The sequence below is a fragment of the Manis pentadactyla genome, chromosome 7 (genome assembly GCF_030020395.1).
Source record: "Manis pentadactyla isolate mManPen7 chromosome 7, mManPen7.hap1, whole genome shotgun sequence".
NCBI classification, from domain to species: domain Eukaryota; kingdom Metazoa; phylum Chordata; class Mammalia; order Pholidota; family Manidae; genus Manis; species Manis pentadactyla.
The window spans coordinates 38,493,446-38,516,368 of NC_080025.1; the positions used below are offsets into that span (position 1 = coordinate 38,493,446).

Below are 22,923 nucleotides of genomic sequence, written 5' to 3' on the forward strand. Positions count from 1 at the left end.
ACACAGCCAGATGGAAACATCCTGGGACACTTAGCCCAGCAGCAGGGAACTCTGGGCCTCCTAACCCCCTAGATAGCAGGGCAGCTCAGAGGCCCCTCACAGAGATAAACAGCCTCCCGGCCGTTTCCCCTCCTATGCGGCTCCACCATATCAGAGCAGCAGCCAGAGGCAGGCCACACCCACAGCAACAGTGGAGATAAACTCCATAGCGGCGGGGCAAGAATCAGAAGCCCCATCTGCGTGCAGCTGCCCAGCACAAGCCACTAGAGGTTGCTGTTCTCCCAGGAGAGGAAGGCCACAAACCAACAAGGGACCTTCTCCCAGCCGTCACTCGTGCCAACTCCGCAAACTATCTCTATCGCCATGAAAAGGCAAAATTTGAGGCAGACAAAAATAACAGAGACAACACCTGAGAAGGAGACAGACCTAACCAGTCTTCCTGAAAAAGAATTCAAAATAAAAATCATAAACATGCTGATGGAGATGCAGAGAAATATACAAGAGCTAAGGGACGAAGTCCAGAGGGAGATTACAGATGTCCGAAGGGAGATTACAGAAGTGAAACAAACTCTGGAAGGATTTATAAGCAGAATGGATAAGATGCAAGAGGCCATTGATGGAATAGAAACCAGAGAACAGGAACGCATAGAAGCTGACACAGAGAGAGATAAAAGGATCTCCAGCAATGAAACAATACTAACAGAACTGCGTGACCAATCCAAAAGGAACAATATCTGCATTATAGGGGTACCAGAAGAAGAAGAAGAGAGAAAAAGGGATACAAAGTGTCTTTGAAGAAATAATTGCTGAAAACTTCCCCAAACTGGGGGAGGAAATAATCGATCAGACCACGGAAGTACTCAGAACTCCCAACAGAAAGGACCCAAGGAGGACAACACCAAGACACATAATAATCAAAATGGCAAAGATCAAGGACAAGCACAGAGTTTTAAAGGCAGCCAGAGAGAAGAAAAAGGTCACCTATAAAGGAAAACCCATCAGGCTAACATCAGACTTCTCAACAGAAACCTTACAGGCCAGAAGAGAATGGCATGATATATTTAATGCAATGAAACAGAAGGGCCTTGAACCAAGGACACTGTATCCAGCACGATTATCATTTCAATATGAAGGAGGGATTAAACAATTCCCAGACAAACAAAAGTTGAGGGAATTTGCCTCCCACAAACCACCTCTACAGGGTATTCTAGAGGGACTATTCTACATGGGAGCACTCCTAAGACTAAACAGATGTCACCAGAAAAAATAAAATCACAGCAAAGAAAGCAGACCAACCAAATACTAACTAAAGGCAAAAAATAAAATCAACTACCCACTCAAAGCAGTTAAAGGAAACAAAAGAGCACCAAATAAAACAACCAACATATAAAGAATGGAGGAGGAGGAATAAGAAGGGAGAGAAGAAAAGAATCTCCAGACAGTGTATATAACAGCTCAATAAGTGAGCTAAGTTAGGCAGTAAGATACTAAAGAAGCTAACCTTGAACCTTTGGTAACCACAAATCTAAAGCCTGCAATGGCAATAAGTACATATCTTTCAATAATCACCCTAAATGTAAATGGATTGAATGCACCAATCAACAGAAACAGAGTAATAGAATGAATAAAAAAGCAAGACCCATCTATATGCTACTTACAAGAAACTCACCTCAAACCCAAAGACATGTACAGACTAAAAGTCAAGGGATGGAAAAAGATACTTCATACAAACAACAGGGAGAAAAAAACAGGTGTTGCAGGACTAGTATCAGACAAAATAGACTTCAAAATAAAGAAAGTAACAAGAGATAAAGAAGGACATTACATAAAGATAAAGGGCTCAGTCCAACAAGAGGATATGACCATTATAAATATATATGCACCCAACACAGGAGCACCAGCATATGAGAAACAAATACTAACAGAACTAAAGGAGGAAACAGAATGCAATGCATTCATTTTAGGAGGCTTCAACACACCATTCACTCCAAAGGACAGATCCACAGGATAGAAAATAAGTAAAGACACGGAGGCACTGAACAACACACTAGAACAGATGGACCTAATAGACATCTATAGAACTCTACATCCAAAAACAACAGGATACACATTCTTCTCAAGTGCCCATGGAACATTCTCCAGAATAGACCACATACTAGGCCATAAAAAGAGCCTCAGTAAATTCAAAAAGACTGAAATTCTACCAACCAACTTTTCAGACCACAAAGGTATAAAACTAGAACTAAATTGTACAAAGAAAGCAAAAAGGCCCACAAACACATGGAGACTTAACAACATGCTCCGAAATAATCAATGGATCACTGACCAAATTAAAACAGAGATCAAGCAATATATGGAAACAAATGACAACACCACCACAAAGCCCCAACTTCTGTGGGATGCAGCGAAAGCAGTCTTAAGAGGAAAGTATATAGCAATCCAGGCATATTTAAAGAAGGAAGAACAAACCCAAATGAATAGTCTAACGTCACAGTTATCAAAATTGGAAAAAGAAGAACAAATGAGGCCTAAAGTCAGCAGAAGGAGGGACATAATGAAGATCAGAGAAGAAATAAATAAAATTGAGAAGAATAAAACAATAGAAAAAAATCAATGAAACCAAGAGCTGGTTCTTTGAGAAAATAAACAACCTAGATAAGCCTCTAGCCAGACTTAATAAGAGAAAAAGAGAATCAACACACACATCAACAGAATCAGAAATGAGAATGGAAAAGTCATGACAGACTCCACAGAAATACAAAGAATTATTAAAGACTACTATGAAAACCTATATGTTAAGAAGCTGGAAAACCTAGAAGAAATGGACAACTTCCTAGAAAAATACAACCTTCCAAGACTGACCAAGGAAGAAACACAAAATCTAAACAAACCAATTACAAGCAAAGAAATTGAAGCGGTAATCAAAAAGCTACCCAAGAACAAAACCCCCGGGCCAGAAGGATTTACCTCAGAATTTTATCAGACATACAGAGAAGACATAATACCCATTCTCCTTAAAGTTTTCCAAAAAATAGAAGAGGAGGGAATACTCCCAAACTCATTCTATGAAGCCAACATCACCCTAATACCAAAATCAGGCAAAGACCCCACAAAAAAAGAAAATTACAGACCAATACCCCTGATGAACGTAGACGGGAAAATGCTCAAAAAAATATTAGCAAACCGAATTCAAAAATACATCAAAAGGATCATACAACATGACCAAGTGGGATTCATCCCAGGGATGCAAGGATGGTACAACATTCGAAAATCCATCAACATCATCCACCACATCAACAAAAAGAAGGACAAAAAACACATGATCATCTCCATAGATGCTGAAAAAGCATTCAACAAACTTCAACACTCATTCAGGATAAAAACTCTCAACAAAATGGGCATAGAGGGCAAGTACCTCAACATAATAAAGGTCATATATGATAAACCCACAGCCAACATCATACTGAACGGTGAGAAGCTGAAAGCTTTTCCTCTGAGATCGGGAACCAGACAGGGATGTCCACTCTACCCACTGTTATTCAACATAGTACTGGAGGTCACAGCCATAGCAATTAGACAAAACAAAGAAATACAAGGAACACAGATTGGTAGAGAAGAAGTTACACTGTCACTATTTGCAGATGACATGATATTGTACATAAAAAACCCTAAAGACTCCACTCCAAAACTACTAGAACTGATATCGGAATACAGCAAAGTTGCAGGATACAAAATTAACACACAGAAATCTGGCATTCCTATACACTAACAATGAGCCGATAGAAAGAGAAACCAGGAAAACAATTCCATTCACAATTGCATCAGAAAGAATAAAATACTTAGGAATAAACATAACCAAGGAAGTGAAAGACCTATACCCTGAAAACTATAAGACACTCTTAAGAGAAATTAAAACAGACACTAACAAATGGAAACTCATCCCATGCTCTTGCCTAGGAAGAATTAATATCGTCAAAATGGCCATCCTGCCCAAAGCAATATACAGATTTGATGTAATCCCTATCAAATTACCAACAACATTCTTTAACGAACTGGAACAAATAGTTCAAAAATTCATATGGAAACACCAAAGACCCCAAATAGCCAAAGCAATCCTGAAAAGGAAGAATAAAGTTGGGGGGATCTCGCTCCCCAACTTCAAGCTCTACTACAAAGCCACAGTAATCAAGACAGTTTGGTACTGGCACAAGAACAGAGCCACAGACCAGTGGAACAGAATAGAGACTCCAGACATTAACCCAAACATATATGGTCAATTAATATATGATAAAAGAGCCATGGACATACAATGGAGAAATGAGTCTCTTCAACAGATGGTGTTGGCAAAACTGGACAGCTACATGTAAGAGAATGAAACTGGATCATTGTCTAACCCCATACACAAAAGTAAATCCGAAATGGATGAAAGACCTGAATGTAAGTCATGAAACCATAACACTCTTAGAAAAAAACATAGGTAAAAATCTTTCGGACATAAACATGAGCAACTTCTTCATGAACATATCTCCCGGGGCAAGAGAAACAAAAGCAAAAATGAACAAGTGGGACTATATCAAGCTGAAAAGCTTCTGTACAAAGGGCACCATCAATAGAACAAAAAGGTACCCTACAGTATGGGAGAATATATTCGTAAGTGACAGATCCAATAAAGGCTTGACATCCAAAATATATAAAGAGCTCACGCACCTCAACAAACTAAAAGCAAATTATACAATTAAAACATGGGCAGAGGAGCTGAACAGACAGTTCTCCAAAGAAGAAATTCAGATGGCCAACAGACACAGGAAAAGATGCTCCACATCGCTAGTTATCTGAGAAATGCAAATTAAAACCACAATGAGATATCACCTCACACCAGTAAGGATCACCACCATCCAAAAGACAAACAACAACAGATGTTGGTGAGGTTGTGGAGAAAGGGGAAGAACCCTCCTACACTGCTGGTGGGAATGTAAATTAGTTCAACCATTGTGGAAAGCAGTATGGAGGTTCCTCAAAATGCTCAAAATAGACATACCATTTGACCCAGGAATTCCACTTCTAGGAATTGACCCTAAGAATGCAGCAGCCCAGTTGAAAAAGACAGATGCACCCCTATGTTTATCACAGCACTATTTACAATAGCCAAGAAATGGAAGCAACCTAAGTGTCCATCAGTAGATGAACAGATAAAGAAGATGTGGTACATATACACAATGGAATATTATTCAGCATAAGAAGAAAACAAATCCTACCATTTGCAACAACATGGATGGAGCTAAAGGGTATTATGCTCAGTGAAATAAGCCAGGTGGAGAAAGACAAGTACCAAATGATTTCACTCATATGTGAAGTATAAGAACAAAGAACCCAAGAATGGACTAAAAGTTACCAAAGGGAAAGGGACAGGGGAGGATGGGTGGGAAGGGAGGGATAAGGGTGGGGAAAAAGAAAGGGGGCCTTATGATTAGCATGTATAATGTGTGGGGGGGAGCATAGGGAGGGATGTGCAACACAGAGAAGACAAGTAGTGATTTTACAGCATCTTACTATGCTGATGGACAGTGACTGTAATGGGGTTTGTGGGGGAGCCTTGGTGAAGGGGGGAGTCTAGTAAACATATTTTCTTCATGTAATTGTAGATTAATGATAACAAAATGAATAAAAAAAGAAAGTCTAGACATCCTACAGCCCTGAACACTGGCTGAGAAAACATGCATGAAAAGGCCCCACGGAGCAGCCCAGTGCACACAGACGTCAGGTGTGGGGACAAGTGACAGACAAGCACTGTGTGGCCTGGCAGCTCGGTTTCTGAAACAGGGTGAAGTGTGTAGGAAGCATGAGCAGAGGCCCATCCTGTCCTCTTCTTTTGTGCCCCTGGAACCCTCCGAGGGCAGCAGAAGCTGCACACTGAGGAAGGATACCCCTCACACTTGATGGTGTCCCGGCTGCTCCTGCTGCCCTTCCAGCAGGGCCCTGGGATGATAAACATGGTGACACACCAACCTATGAGTACTGGGAGAGAAAAATGGTGTAACAAGCAACTAGTCTTTGTCCTGGGTTCAAACGTAGGTTTACCATGCAAGAGGAAGCCCTGCTAAGATGCAGCCCTAGTCCTCCAGGAGCTACATTAGGCTTAGGTTGGAGAGGTGCTACGAACACTCATTCCACAAACTCCATAGAACACACATATCCATAAAACAGAGCTGGCCATCCCTGCCCCACACACCTCATCAGGGTGCTATAAGGCCTCAGAGAGATTTATATACATAAAGCAAGTCCATACAAGGTGGTCAATGCTCTCTTGGATTCATCCACTTATTTATTTGCTGCTACATACTCTTCTAGGAGTTTGATACTTCAGTGAACACAAATATCCCTCTTAGCTTACATCCAACAAGGTCGGAGAGACTGACAATAAACAATTGGTTTAAGCTTTTAATAGAGGATACACTAGAGGGTGTTAAGTTCTGTGGAAGAAAGCGGCGCAGACGAGGATCAGAGGGTTGGGAGAGTGTGAGCAGGGGAATAGACTGCTATAATTAAAAGGAGGGCCAGGCTGGGCTTCCCACAGAAAGGGACACTGGTGTGCAGCACAGCAGGAGGTGAGGCACAGCCATGCAGTTTGGAGGGTAGGGGTCTGCACAGGTGCCCAGGCCCAGCTGTAGCAAAGTCCTCAAGGTGCTCACGGATCAGCAGGAGGTGGTGTGGCCAGCGGGCAGCGAGCTGGAGGGAAGCAGTAGGAGGGACCCAGTATGCCAGCTTCCATGCCAGAGAAAGACTCTGGCTGTTACTCTGGAGGGTGCTCTGAGTCCAGGGCACCATGCCTGTCTTATGTTGAGAACACAGGGTTGGGCTCTCAAAGTCTAGTGAACAATTTCAACAGACTGGACAGACTGTGTGAGGAAGACAGAGTCCAGGAAACCTCCAACTGTCCAGTCTCAACAAAGCTGCTGCCGTATCAGATGGGAAAGCTGTGAGTAAGCAGGGCTGATGCGCCAGCCCAGGACAAGGTGTCCACCGTGTGGACGCTGAGCGGGCATCTGGGCTGGAAGGGCTTGGAGGGCTAGGGAAGTCAGCCTTCCACCTGTACCCCTTTAGACCTCCATCACCTCCTTTCCTAAGATACAGAGTCTACCCCACAACAAAGGCACAATTAATGTGCTATTTATCCATGAAAACAGCAAGAAATTATGGTGTAAACAGACCTGGAAAAATATGCAGACAAGAGAATTCAGTAAACTGAGGCCATACAAAAGTGTTTGATCCAATTGCCTTCCTGTATATAAACAGGTTAGAAATGTGGAAGGCAAACTCCCACTTATACTATCAACAAGGAAAAATTTAAGAATATACATAATAAATGTCAACATCTATATGAAAAGAATTTTTACTTAAGAAAATAAAAGAGAACAAATTAAAAGGAATATTCTATTTTAGGAAAAGGAAGCTTAATACAATTTTTAAGTCAATTCTCTCTAAATTCACCTGTAAGGGAATTTAGGTTCAAAACCAGATAAGCTGTTTTGTGGAGAAACATATGCACAAAAACAATTAGGAAAATCCTGAAAAGGAACAGTAAATAAAAAGGATGAAGCTGCCAGATCGCAAGACATGGTACAAGCTGCCAGAGATGAGGATTGCAGTACTGACCCCTGAACAGACAGCCCAGAAACAGGCCTACATGCAGCTGGTGGTTCCATCTCGGAGGCTGGTGGCTCTGGGTGTGTGGAGGTCAGTCAATGCGACCACCCGGGAAGAACAGGGGGATTCCTGCTCCTCCTTTCACTAAAATGAGTACCAACTGAATCTGACTGAAATCAGAAAACCAAACCAAACTGGGCTGAAAGAAAACATTAGACTTGTTAAAAAGAAAAAAGATCTCAAAGTAATGAAGGCTTCACAGTCAAATGACAAATGACCGAGTGAGGAAAAAGTATTTGTAACACAATGGACAAGGGTCTCATTTCTGCAAATGTTCAAAGATATACAAATCTATAAGAACAAAGAACCAAACAAAAATGACGACAGACATGTCCAAAATGCATGTGACATTTAAAACAAAACAAAGAGGAGGAAACAGACCCCTGTGGTGCCTGGGCCCTGGAGGCACAGCCTCAGATGGGGGCCAGGCTCTCAGGAACCAGGCTCCAGCGGCCTCAATTTTCACCTAAGTCAGTTATACCTTTGTACCATGTGTGCACATATTACTTGTTTTTAAAAATAAGAAAGCTAAAAAGTTACAATGCAGAGAGTCTGAAACAGAACCATGAACTTCAGTAGGAAAGGCCTTCTGGACAGGCAGACAGGTCTCAGAAGGCACAACCCCCTAGTGGGAATACTTCTTTAAAGGAAAGTGCTGCTTCTAAGCTATTCCATTTTCAAGCATCTTTTGTAAAACTATAACTGAAGATACTGCTGCTCATACAGCCTCTTCCTCCAAAGAAGTCCAGGAACACATCCTTCCATCAGCTCATCCACAGCCTGCCAAGAACACACTGTGTGCTCTGTGGTCAGAACAAAATGCAGAATCCAGCATCTCTGTGCCTATAAAACAGCTGTGAAAATCCTTAATGGGGTCGTCAGGCATCAAATTATAACTTAAATTGCTTAGCGGGGCCCAGTTTCCTCTTCTAACCAGTGGGGATAATACCAGTACTTCTGACAGTGTTCTGAAGACAAATAATATGTGCAAGAGGACTCAGACAGGGCCCGACAGCACACCGCCTGGAAGCAGGCAGGACCTACATTTAAGAGACTGTTGCTCAGTTGGAAAGCCCCTGCCAGTGGCAGTTCTGGGTAAGAAGTCCTCCTGTGAGCTAGGCAGTCAGCCACGACATGCTGGCACACCTGCCACCCATGAGCAGATGAGTGGTCCTTGCCAAGCTGCTCTGCAGAACCAGGGGTGCCTGGACCTGCAACCCTCTTGCTAGTTCTTCCACTGTCTCCAGTGGGGCCAGGGCCCCACCGGGGTAGCTGCTGGCTCTTGGGCCACCTTCTTCAGAAGCTGCTACAGCACTGGTGCTAAGGTTCCTGCTGCACTTGGGATCTACAGTCACACTCTGATGTCCCCGGTGCTTGCTCCCCACAGCCTGATTGGAGGGCCCTCTCCTCCCCTCCCCCAGCCTGGCCAGAGGATGCATCCTCCACCCAGTGTGAGGAGCCCATTTGGAGCAGGCCAGACTCCAGTGGGAAAGCTGAGCCCTTCCCAGAAGGTGAGGCCCAGGGTCTGTTCCTCCCCAAAAAATGATGGTGTTAGGAGAGGATCTTCCTGGACAAGGAAGACAAAAGGTGAAATCATGTCTTAGGCACTTTTAAATGTCCAGCAGGAGCTGATGGGCATGCTTCCTTCATCCACAGGAGAGGAGTCCAGTGAGCAGTGTCCAGGAGGGCAGTGAGGTACCCAGGACCATGTATTCTAGCAGAGGCTGCATCACACAACTCCTGGCCCGGTGCAGAGACTCATGTGCCACATGACCTCATTTTCTAAAACCAAAACCTGAGGGGCATGAGTTTACTTATGGTGTGGGTGGTTAGAACTTGACATTACCGATTATTTCTGAGAGAACACAAAGGGTCAAGTATGAGGTTTCTATCTTTAAAGGCTGGGTGAATGAAGATACCATTAGCTTCTTATTTCTTGACTCAGTAATTCCATCACATAGGCAAAACTTTGGAAATTTGATGTCATCATGTGTTGGGAGGAAAAGAACCCCTTAAATCTGGTGGGGGGAAGGGAAGGTAGTACAACCATTTATGAGGATATTCTCAATTAGGAAACGGACAGTCCATCTGACTACAGTGTCCAATTCTTCGTATCAACTCTAGAGAAAGACTCCTGTCTGTCCCAAGGAGGCGCCGACATGCAGCACTGTCTTACGGAGAAGACTGGAAATATTCTTAACGAAATAGGGTGACCATGCCACAAAGTATCCTATAAATGTCAAAATTCAGGTACAGATGTTCCTTATCCTGCCATGGAAAGAACTGCAAAGCACACTGCTGGGCAAGTAAAGCTGCAGAACAATAGAAGAGCATTTGTGTAAAACAATAAATAAGTGGTTCCAATAGCAAGTGCTATATATTATGTGTATTTTACCTAATAAAAATCAAGGAGATAACAGAGCAAAGAACAAATGCAACATGTAGATGCAAAGAAAAATATCTGTTAGGGACCTGCCTAACTGAGACAGCGCGGGATGAGGACATGTAGTCATATCTGTGAGGCTGTCCCTGTGATATAACAGCCTATCTAAATAGACACCAAAATTTTAAGTGTTGGTCTATGGGAACCTGGATTACATTTGATTTTTGTTCTGTTTTACACTTTTGTTTTTCAAATTATCTACCACTAACAAGCAAAAAATATATACATTTTGCACAATAATCCAGGTTTGTTGTCCCTAAGCAGGTGCACATGGATGGTTGTGGCATTGCTGACAGTAGGGGCCCCATTGAGATGTGATACAGAGATGGATGCCGAGAAAATATACACTGATCCCCAAAGCTGCATACAATTTCAGGTAATGCAGCGACCCTCAAAGCCTATCCAGGAATCATGGAGCCTGGGTTAGGAACCTCTGATTTAAACGACATTTGAAGCCACAGTAATGGATGTGATCACTCAGAATGCATGTTGGGACTAGCAGAGATTGACTGTAGAACCCAGGGAATCCCCAGTGGTGAAGGAGCAGGCAGAGCAGGGAAGAGAAGACTGAGGCCATGAGGGGCATGTGCTCACTCCCTCCTGCCCCCTGCCACCCCACACGCTGTCAAATGGACTCTGCTTCAGTGAACAGTACACAAAGAGCCACCGGTGTGGCCAGGTCCCACCGTCTGGGCCAGCCTCCCTGCCTCCACGTAGCTGCACACACACAGCTGTGGGTCATCTCAAATACATCTTTTCCTTTGATGCTGTCATTCTTGCCATTTCCTCCTGCTTAATGCCTCGCACATTGGCAAGGTCCTCAAAAATTGTCAGGGCTTCTTCTTTCCTTCCCAACTCTCTTATTAGGATTGTGACTTAGGAAAGAACACCAGATTTGGAGGCTCTTCCATGAGGAGCCCAGCTCCCCTCCCATCCCTGCACAGCATCTAGTCCAGCAGGCTGAATGTCTGCTGGTCAGCTGATTGAGGCCAGAGGATCTCAGGAAGCCAAGTCTCCCTGGTTGAACTAACCTACCAGTGAAGACTGCAGACTGGACACTTGGGGGTCACATCTGGAGATGTGGACTGTCCCAAATTTATATATAAACCACAAAAAGTGTATAGTTCTCTCTATAAAATGGCATAAAGTGTACTAAAAGTTGTGACCTTGGCTTTGTAAAAGGATGCCCTTCAGAAAATTACAGATCAGTACCAACTAGAGACTCACTGGGTCACTTACAAAGAGCTGGAACTGCAAATGCACTAATAACCCCACTGCAGGGACACAGGGCTCCTGGCTCACAGGAGAGCGAGCTAACACAGCGCTAAGGCCACCCCTGACCCACGTCTACAATGTGGTGTGCTTGGACACCAAATGCACCACCAGTGTTTAAAAGGCCTTGTGGCAGTCCCACACAGGTTCGGCCACCAGCTCCCCCACACCCCACAGGTTACCCTGACTCACCCTTCCTGACAGGAGGGCAGGAATGCAGCAGGACCTTGAACCCCTGCTTGAATCAGCCTGGCTTTCTGGGGGTTGGGCCGTTGTTTATTCTATTTATGAGCTCAAAGTACTGGGTCCTTCCTGCCCAGTGCTCCCCAAGCCTAGAATGACAACAGGAGGGAGGCACAAGTGCCGTGATGGCGCAGTCGGATCCAGCTTGCTCCGTTAAGGCCCACTGCACTGAGTCAGTTCACTGCGGGGCGCGACTCGGGCCTCACCTGTAAGAGGACTAACGCCCATCACCTCTACCCCACACGCCCCCACCGCACATACAAAAGCCCTTTGCAACTGGGAAAATGTATAACTTAAAATGCTCTCAGGGCCAAGTCTAAGACCCTCTGAGTGGTGGAGCCGCCAAACGAGGGATTTCACCAGCTAAGGCAACAGCCTCGAGCCTAGTTTCCCTCCTCTGTGAGGTGCTGTCATTCCCAGCACTAGATAAATCACCAAAACAAAAGTAATCATAATAAATCGCTAAGATTTAGTTTGAAGGTAAGGATTTATCTTTAATTACAAACTGTACCACCATCAGTTCCTAAAAGAACATTTTCACACCGAGACAGATGAAAGGAGGTGATGTCAGAACCAGGCAGCCACCTTACAGGCCCTCGACCCTAATATTCAGGGCGTTCGGGCCGCGTCCCCACGGCGGTGACACCAACGCGCGCAAGAGGAAAACACCCGCGTGGCGCCGGGCCCGACCGCTGGACGGGCCTGGAGGGGCCGCGCGCTCTCAGGCCCCCGCCCCGGCCCCCTCCCGCGGCCCCCGCGACTCCTCCGCCCCGGGCCGCCCTCGCCCCGCGTCCGGCCGCCTCCCCGTAGCTCGCGATCCGCACCGGGCCGAAGCCGCCCAGGGTCGGCGAGGGCCGGGCCCGGCGGGCCTGGCGGGGCGGCGGGCGGGGGCCGGGGCTGTGGCCCGGCAGGTCGCGCCGCAACGGCCCTCCCCGCTCCCGCAGCCCGCTCCCCGGCGCGCCCGAGCTCCGCACTCACCCGGGTGACGCCATGAGCGCAGAGAGGTCCCGGCTCTGGAGCCGCCTCCGCTTCCTCCGCGCAAGCGACTCCGCCGGGGAGGGGCCTCCGGCCGGCCACCCGCCTGCCCGCCGGGCCACTCCGGGCGGCGGGGGCGCGAGGGGGGGCCCGAGCTGGCTGCGAAGGGGTGCAGGTGGGCCGGGAGTCGGATGCAGGGCCTCCGGTATCGGCTCGGAGCGGCCCAGAAGCGGCCCTCGAGCCTGCAGCCTAGACCTGCCCACCTGCTCAGGTGCCCGGGGTCCCGCCACCGGCACTCACGCGGAGGCGCCTGCAGTGCCAAGCCAACCTGCCTCTGGCCACAAAGCAGCTGAAGTCGGCGAGGTCCACACCTTCCCGCATTTGAGTTTATGTAAGAAAAGCCGTTTCTTTGGTCTAGGAGTGCGAGTGCAAGGAGTTGCTACTATTAAGCAAAACAGTAACTTTGATAAGACAGTGAACAGTTGGCTTCTCTTACATATATATATATATATATATAAACCCTAAAGATTGTGCACACATATTGTGTTAGTGCTAATAAATTCGGTAAAGTTGAAATGTTTCTGTAGACAACTCTCTAAAAAGAAATTAAGAAAACAATCTTATAGTAGCATCAAAAAACAATAAAATACTTAGGAATAAACTTAACCAAGTAAGTGAAAGGCTTGTATACAGAAAACTATAAAGCATTCATGAAATAAAGATACAAGGAAGGACATCCCATGTTCATGGATTGAGAGAATTAATATTGTTAAAATGTACATACTATCCAAAGTGATCTACAGTTTCAATGCAATCCCTATCAAAATCCCAATGGTAGTCTTTACAGGGCAAAAAAAAAAAAAATCCAAGAATTCATTTGGAACCACAACAGACCGTGAATGGCCAAAGCAATTTTGAGCAAGAATAACAAAAGTTGGAGGCATACACTTCCTGATTTCAAGAGAGATTACAAAGCTACAGTAATCAAAACCATATGGTACTGGCATAAAAAAAACAGATCAGTGGAACAAAATAGAGAGCCCAGAAATAAGTCCATGCATCTACAGTAAACTGAACTTCAAGAAGAGAGCCAAGGACACAAAATGGGGAAAGGACTGTCTCTTCAATAAACAGTAATGGGAAAACTAATATCCACATGCAGAAAGATGTAGGTGGAGCCTTATCTCACACATATAGAAAAATCAATTCAAAATGGGTTAAAGACATAAAGGTAAAACCTGAAACTATAAGACTCTTAGAAGAAGACCATATATCTAATAAGAAAATATTTGCAAACCATGTATCTAATAAGAAGTTAATATCCAAAATATAGAAGGAACTTCTACATCTCAATAAGTTTTTAAAAACTGATTAAAAAATGAACAAAGGATCTGAATAACATTTAAAAGAAGACATACAAATGGCCAAAAGTATATGAAAAGGTGTTCAGCATCACTAATCAACATCACAAATGCAAATGAAAGCCACAATGAGGTATCCCCTCACACCTGTGAAAATGGCTGTTATCAGAAAAACAAAAGATAACAAGTATTGGCGAGGATGTTGAGAACTGGGATGCCTTGTGCACTGTTGGTGGGAATGTAAATTGATCCAGCCACTATAGAAAACAGCACAGAGATTCCTCAAAAAGCTAACCATAGAAATACCACTTCTGGGTATATATCCAAAAATATTAAATTCAATATCTCAGAGAGGTATACTCCCATGTTCATTATTCACAGTCAGGATATGGAAACAGTCTGCATGTCCATCAGTGGATGAATGGGATAAAGAAAGATGATCTATAAACACAACAGAACATCATTGGCCTTTAAAGAGCACCAACAACACAATGCACCTGAAGGATATTACCGTGAGTGAAACAAGCCATACACAGGATAATTACCACTTGATCCCACCTCTGTGAGGAATCTAAAATGGTTGAATTCAGAGCCAGAGCATTGAATAGTGGTTGCCAGGGGCTAAGAGGAAAGATGAAAAGGTGTTGGTTGGTTAAAGGGTACAAAGCTTCAGCTGTGAAAAATGAGTTAGTTATGGAGATCTACTATGTAACTTAGAGCCTATAATTAACAGTACTGTATGGTATACCAAAAAATGTACTGAGAAGGTAGATCTTATGCTGTGCCCTTACCAAAAAAGAATAAGAAAAAAACATTAATAAAGGGAATGAGAGGAAACTTCCAGAGGTGATATGTAAGTTCATGGCTTTGACTATGGTGATGGTTTCACATGTGTACACTGATCTCCAAGCTCATCAAATTGTATACACTATATATGTACAACTTTTTGCATGTCAACCATACTCAATAAAGCGGTTTTAAAGTCAGTTGCATTTCCATACACTAACAATGATAAATATTAAGAAGAAATTAAGAAACCAATTCCATTTACATTAGCATCTGTCTTGCCAATGGGTTTCAGCCCTGGGCAAGTTCACTATGGATTCAGTGTGACCAAAGAAATTGACAGCAAAACGTTCTTGGGGTGAAAGGGTTATACCCAAGTTTATTCTCACAATGGCAGATCAGTCACTAGAATCCCATTCACTCAAAGCAAGTCTGCAAGCAGCAAGCCAGTCTCTGCCTCTGGGCCCCTCTGTTCGCACAGCCATCCACTGGGCCTCTCTGCACAGTCATCCCACACAGCTGTCCTCTGGGCCTCTGTCCTTGGCGCTGCCACCACTCCAGCCTCTGCTCAGCTCTCCTGCAGCCTTACAGCTCTGCCACCATGTTGCGTGCAGAGCCCTGGGTGGAGCTCTTTTTTATAGTCAACAGCCATGTATTGCCCACAGGTGTGCAGTGAGCTAGTCAGTCAGGGCCAGGTGAGCATCCTGGACACAGGAACTCTCATTTTATCCACACTCCACCCCTCCAGGATTCTCTCCTCTCAATCTATGTGCCCTTAGTCCTCTGCAATGGTCCCTGTGCAAGGAAGCACGAACATTGTTCTCCAGCCTCTCCAGCAAAAAGTCTTGCAGACACACAGGCTGGACTCATGGCTCTGTCTCTGACCTCTGCCTCTTTGGTCTTAATGGCTGGAACTGCTGGTTTGGTTTCAGTTGTTGCCATAGCCCAGTAAGAGCCTATTTGGCTTCCTATCCAATTTCCTTCCATCTACTTCTGCCCATATCAAATCAACCCACATCTGGGTCCTTGTAACCCTCACAGGGCCCCTAAAATTCCTCCTGTGAGTAACAGGTCTTATTTCTTTCCAGGTTCTTGTTGCTTCAGCTACTGTACACGTCACCTCGCATTTTGTAATCGCTGCCTCAAGGCAGGCTGCACTGTCAGGGAAGACAGCTCTCCCATCTCTGATCCCGACAGAACAATTCCATCCACCCCTAAGTCCCACAAGCTGATACTGACTCCGAGGGCTTCTGCCTAAACCGGGAGCCCAAATCCACCAGCTCAGCCTGAGTATAGGGGAGGAGCATAGAGTGCTCCATGACCTGGGGAGGGGGCTGCCCCTCTCCTTGGGAAACTTTCAGCTGCTGGGTCTTTATTTTCTTTACAACCACTAGGCATGCTTTCAATACAGGAGGTGCCACTGCCTCTGGCACCACCCCTTCATCCTTCCCCAGCTCCTCCATTTCCGGGGCTGATAGCACCTTTCTCTCCCCTCCCCCGAGTGCCTCCTCTGCTACAATCTCTACCTTTTCTACAGTGCCTTGCAGCAATGCTACCTCTGTCTTCAGAAGCTCTCTTACCTTCAGCTCAATGCTTCGCAGCTGATGTTCTCATGCCACCTCCACCTGTGCTTCCCTCAGGAGTTCGTCCTTTTCCTTGATGGCCTCTTCCTCCTTCAAAACACCTGACAGTGCTGCCGTCTCGTCTCTAATGGCACCTTGTTGCTGGTGCTCTCGTGCTGCCTCCTCCCACATCAAGGCCATCTCCCTCCTCAGGGAATCCACAGAGGTTTGCAGCTCACATTCTCATGCCGCCATATATTGGGTCTCCTCTGTAGACCTTCATAAGACTGTGAGAAGCAGCCAACCCACAGTCCCCACTGCCTCACGGGAACTCTGCTTCTCAAAGGATCTGCTTACTATACCAAGGACCACACCTACTGCCTCAGGTGTCACCTCCACTTGCCTCCAGTCCTAGGGTGGGGCCCAGTCCTCTAGGAGGCAAGCCACCTCAGACCACATACCCACTGGGGGACGATCCACTGTCTCCCCATTCACAGGGGCAGCCCGCTGAAGCACCCCTCCCATAAAGGTGGCCTGTCTTTTTCCTTGGTCAACAATGAACCCTGCCGACTTTCACCAATTGTCTTGCCAATGGGTTTCAGCCCTGGGCAAGTTCACTATGGATTCAGTGTGACCAAAGAAATCCACAGCAAAACGTTCTTGGGGTGAAAGGGTTATACCCAAGTTTATTCTCACAGTGGCAGGTCAGTCACTAGAGCAAGTCTTCAGGCAGCAAGCTGATCTCTGCCTCTGGGCCCCTCTGTTCGCACAGCCATCCACTGGGCCTCTCTGCACAGTCGCCCCACACAGCTGTCCTCTGGGCCTCTCTGCACAGTTATCTGGCACAGCCATCCTCTGGGCCTCTGTCCTCAGCGCTGCCACCATTCCAGCCTCTGCTTGGCTCTCCTGCAGCCTTGCAGCCCTGCCACCATGTTGCGTGCAAAGCACTGGGCGGAGCTCTTTTTTATAGAGTCAACAGCCACGTATTGCCCACCGGTGTGCAGGAAACTTGTCAATCAGGGCCAGGTGAGAATCCTGGACATAGGAACTCTCATTTTATCCACAGCATAAAATATATATATATTTTGAAAGAAATCTATCCAAAAGGGCAAAATATGTGAACACTGAAAACTACAAAACAATATTGAAAGAAATTAGGAAAGGTATAAATAAATGCAAAGGCATCCCATGGTCACAGATTGGAAATCTTAATACTGTTAAGATGTCAATGCTACCCAAACCAATCCACAGATTCAATGAAATCTCTATCGAAATCCCAAAAGATATTTTATAGAAATAGAAGAACCCATTCTAAAATTCATATGGAATCTCAAGGAACATTGGATAACCAAAACAGTCTTGAAAATGAAGTACAAAGTTGGAGAACTCATATGGCCTGACCTATAAAGCTACAGTAATCAAAACAGTACATTACTGGCATAAAGACATATAGACCATAGAATAGAATAAACAGCCTAGAGATAAGCTCTCACATACATGGTCCAATATATTTTCTACTCAAGTGCTAAGACTATTCAGTGTGGAAAAGACAGTCTGTCTTTTCAACAAATGATGCTGACAAAACTGGATATCCACATACAGAGGAATGAAGCTAGACCCATACCTTACATCTTATACAACAGTTACTCAAAATTGGCTCAAATACCTAAACATACAAGTTCAAACAATTACAGTCTTGGAAGAAACATGTGGAAACCATCATGACATTGGATTTGGCAATGACTTTTCTGGATATGACACTGAGAGCACAGGTGTAAGTCCGTGGCAAAACCTCTAAAAACTGAAATCAGTCACAGGGAGAAATAAAGTTTAAAATCCGTTTACTGCTTACCAACAGCAGTCCAGGGCCTTCTCTCTTTCCTGCTCCAGCAGAAGCAAAATCAGCCCTCCCCTTCACCTCTCAGGTACAGATACCCTCCAGTTGCCCAGGTACTTACTCATTGATATGGAGATGAACTTGTGTTCACCCCTGAGGAATGATGCAAATGCACTAAAGCCATACTTCTCTCCACCCTTGAGCACCTGTTAATATGAAAATGTACTAAAGTCAGGTGAGATATTCTGGAAATATTACAATTTTACCCACAATGGGCAACAAAGAAAAAATAGGTAAACTGGAGATCATCAAAATTAAAAATTTTTGTGCATCAAAGGACAGTAACAAGACAGTGGAAAAGTAACCAACAGAATGGTAGAAGATATTTGCAAATCATATACCTGATAAGGCATTAACATCCAAGTACACAAGGAAAGCTTACAACTCAACAACAAAAAAAAATTTTAATGGGCCAAGGACTTGCAGAGATATCTCTCCAAGGAAGATATACTTATAGCAAATAACCATATGAAAATATGATCAACATCAACAACATTAGTCATTAAAGAAATGCAATGAAAACCACAACTAGATACCACTCCTCACATACTAAAATGTCTTAATGAAAACAATAAGAAATACCAAATATTGACAAGGATGTAGAGAAATTGGAACCCTCGTACACTGTTGGTGGGAAATGGTTCATCCATTTAAATATTGTATTACACTTATAAAAGGTACCTAGAATAGGCAAATGAATAGAAGCAGAAAGTAGATCAGAAGCTAACAGGAGACAGGGAATGGGGGGATGGAGAGCTATCACTTAGTGGTCACAGAAACTCTGTGGAGTTATAAAAAGGAAAAAAGTTCTGGAAATAGTGATGTTGTACTTGCATGACATTATTAATGTGATTAATGCCACTGAAATGTACACCTAAAGTGGCTAAAATTATAAGTTTTATATAGCATGTTACCAAAACAAACAAAAAATACTTTTAAGGACACTCAATTAGAGATCTCAGACATTTTACAAACATACTACTGAGGATTTTCTCAAGATGGTGGTGTGAATAGAGCAGTGTAAATCTCCTCCCAAAACCATATGTATTTTGAAAATACAGCAAATACAACTATTCCTAAAAGAGAGACCAGAAGATACACTACAACAGCCAGGCTACATCTATATCTGAGAGACCCCAGCACCTCACGAAGGGCATAAGTTACAAGCCATGGCCCAGCGGGACCAACCCTCAACCCCAGCTCACTGATGGGAGGAAAGAATCAGAGTGAGGAGGGAGTGGAAGCACAGGACTGCTAAATAACCATCCCTAGTAATCTGCAACAGGAGCACAGACACACATTGCATGGTGTACTGGATATTAGAGAAATGGAAGTGTAAATTTTGAGACTGAGACTGCAAATGGGTCCCCACAGCCGGCTGCCCTGGGAGAAAAGAAAACTGGGCACTTTAAAAGTCTTAAAGGGACAAGGGTTTAACAGGTGGACAAAATCATCCCAGCAGGCTGGGAATTTTAAGGAACTTAAGGTGCCCTAACCCCTTGGGTGGCAATGCAGCTCCAAAGCCCCTCACACCAATAAGCAGCCTGTTGTTCATTACCCCCTGCCAGCACTACAAGCAAACCGGCTGAACTGTCATTGCTGCAGATGAGCTGGGGAGCAGTCCAATGCACAGCAACCACACAGAGTCTTCTCCCAGCGCACAGCTAACCGGGCCAGATCCAGAGGCTGCCCCCATGCACAGCTGCCTGGCACAGGCAGAGGAAGCCACTGAAAAGTCTGGAAGGCATGAAGGGATGCTGTTTTCACAGGAGAACACACGCCACATGCCTGCGACCCCCAGCAATGCCCTAGGCATTCCCAAAGCCTGCCCTGCTCACGGCAGCTCAAGGGATTAACCCAGAGACTGCTTGCTGTGTATGGTTAACCAGCACAGGCAATGGATAAGGGCAAGGTGACCAGACAGCAGGAAGGGACTTTGTTCTCCCAGCTGACAAACACGCCACTCACTGGCAATCACTTCTATCAACATGAAAAGGCAGAAGAACCTGATTCAGTCCAAAATCACTCAAACACCAGAAAGAGGGCCTGCAGAGACTGATATAACCAATCTTCCTGAAAAGAATTCAAAGTAAAATTCATAACCATGCTGATGCAGCTGCAGAGAAATATTTAAGAGCTAAGGGATGAAGTCTGGAGGGAGATAACAGAAATGAAACAAACAATGGAAGGATTTAAGAGCAGACTGGATGAGGTGCAAGAGACTGTTAATGAAATAGAAATCAGAGTACAGGAATGCAGAAAAGCTGAGGCAAAGGGAGACAAAAGGATCTCTAGGAATGAAAGAATATTAAGAGAACTGTGTGACCAATCCAAACGGAACAATATTTGCATTAGAGAGGGACCAGAAGAAGAAGAAGAGAGAAAAAGGGATAGAAAGTGTCTTAGAAGAAATAATTGATGAAAACTTCCCAAGTTACGGAAATAGTCTCTCAGACCATGGAAGCCCACAGATCTCCCAACACAAGGGACCCAAGGAGGACAGCACCAAAATATATAATAATTAAAATGGCAAAGATCAAAGACCAAAACAGGGTATTAGAAGCAGCCAGAGAGAAGAAAAATATTCAAGAACTCAGGAAAGAATTTAAGACAGAGATTCAATCATTAAGAAATTTCATATCTGAAATGAAACATACAATGGAGGGATTTAAAATCAGATAAAATGTAGTAGAAGAGTTGGTAAATGGAATGGAAATTAGAGAAGAGGAATAAAAAAAGGTGAGGCACAGAGAGAAAAAAGAATCTCTAAGAATGAAAGAATGTTGAGAGAACTGTGTGACCAATCCAAACAGAACAATATTCGCATTATAGGGGTACCAAAGAAGAAGACAGAGAAAAGGGGATATAAAGAGTCACTGAGGAGCTAATTGCTGAAAACTTCCCCAATCTGGGGAAGGAGATAGTCTCTCAAGCCATGGAGGTGCACAGATCTCCCAACACAAGGGACCCAAGGAAGACAACATCAAGACATATAATAATTAAAATGGCAAAGATTAAGGATAAAGACAGACTTTTAAAAGCAGCTAGAGAGAGAAAAAAGATCACATACAAAGAAAAATCTATCAGGCTATCATCAGATGTCTCAACAGAAACCTTACAGACCAGAAGGGCATGGCATGATATATTTAATGCAATGAAGCAGTAAGGCCTTGAACCAAGAATACTCTACCTGGCAAGGTGATCATTTAAATTTGAAGGAGGGATTAAACAATTTTCAGATAAGGAAAAGATGAGAGAATTTACCACCCACAAACCACCTCTACAGTGCATTGTGGAGGGATGCCTATAGATGGAAGTATTCCTAAGGCTAAATATAAGTCACACCAGGTAGACAAAAAGAGTAAAGAGTATGATTCATAACATACAAAGAATAGAGGAGGAAGAAAAAGGAGAAAAAAAAGAATCTTTAGGTTATGTTTGCAATAGCATACAAAAAGAGTTAAATGAGACTGTTGGATAGTAAGGTAATTACCCTTGAACCTTTGGTAACCAAGAACTTAAAGCCTGCAATGGCAATAAGTACATTCCTATCAATAATCACCCTAAATGTCAATGGTCTGAATGCACCAATCAAAAGACGTACAGTCACTGAATGGATAAAAAACAACACCCATCTATATGCTGCCTACAAGAGACTCACTTCAAACCCAAAGACATACACAGACTAAAAATGAATGGATGGAAAAAGATATTTCATGGAACTAATAGGGAGAAAAAGCAGGAATTGCAGTACTTGTATCAGACAAAATAGACATCAAAACAAATAAAGTAACAACAGACAAAGAAGGACATTACATAATGATAAAGGGGGCAGACCAACAAGAGGATATAACTATTATAAATATCTATGCAGCCAACACAGGATCACCTAAATATGTGAAACAAATACTAACAGAATTAAAGGGGAAAATAGAATGCAATGCATTCATTTTAGGAGAGTTCAACACACCACTCAATCCAAAGGACAGATAAACCACACAGAAAATAAGTAAAGGGACAGACACACTGAACAATGTATTAGAAAAGATTGACCTAATGGATATCTACAGAACACTCCAGCAAAAGTCAACAGGATACACATTCTTCTCAAGTGCACATGGAAAATTTTCAAGAATAGATCATATACTAGGCCACAAAAAGAACCTCAGTAAACTCAGAAAGATTGAAATTCTACCAACCAGCTTCTCAGATCACAAAGGTATGAAACTAGAAATAAATTACTCAAAGAAAATGAAAAAGCCTACAAACACATGGAGGCTTAATAACATGCTCCTAAATAATCAATGGCTCAATGACAAAATAAAAAGAGATCAAGCAATATACAGAGACAAATGACAACAAGAATTCAACACCGCAAAATCTGTGGGACATAGTGAAGGCTGTGCTCAGAGGGAAATATACTGCTATACAGGCCTGCTACAGGAAAGGAGAACAATCCCATATGGACAGCCTAACCTCACAATTAATGAAAGTAGAAAAGGGAAAACAAATGAGGCTCAAAGTCAGTAGGAGTGACACAATAATGATTAAAGCAGAAATAAATAAAATTGAGAAGAATAAAACAATAGAAAGAATCAGTGACACAGGAGATGGTTCTTTGAAAAAATAAACAAAACAGATAAACTCCTACCCAGATTTATCAAGAAAAAAAGAGAGTCT

At 43.9% G+C, this 22,923-nt stretch overlaps 1 protein-coding gene across 12 annotated transcripts in view; it reads right to left on the bottom strand.

Moving 5' to 3' along the window:
- URGCP (upregulator of cell proliferation) overlaps positions 1-22,923 on the bottom strand; it is a 126,887-nt gene that overhangs the window by 36,522 nt on the left and 67,442 nt on the right. For 4 of the 12 annotated variants that reach the window (XM_057505278.1, XM_057505276.1, XM_057505272.1 and 1 more), the window contains exons 2-4: positions 18,305-18,389; positions 17,043-17,381; positions 14,544-14,619 (exon numbers count right to left, since the gene is read on the bottom strand). The exons of 2 other annotated variants lie outside the window; for them this stretch is intronic. Coding sequence is in view for 2 of the 10 variants with exons in the window: in XM_036910205.2 (XP_036766100.2) it covers positions 12,641-12,654 (14 nt within the window). In the remaining 8 variants the exon portion in view is untranslated. Of the gene's footprint in view, positions 1-12,640; positions 12,758-14,543; positions 14,620-15,049; positions 15,073-17,042; positions 17,382-18,304; positions 18,390-22,923 lie in introns of those variants that run through there. 6 more of the 12 variants (XM_057505271.1, XM_057505274.1, XM_057505273.1 and 3 more) reach the window with 5 other exon arrangements.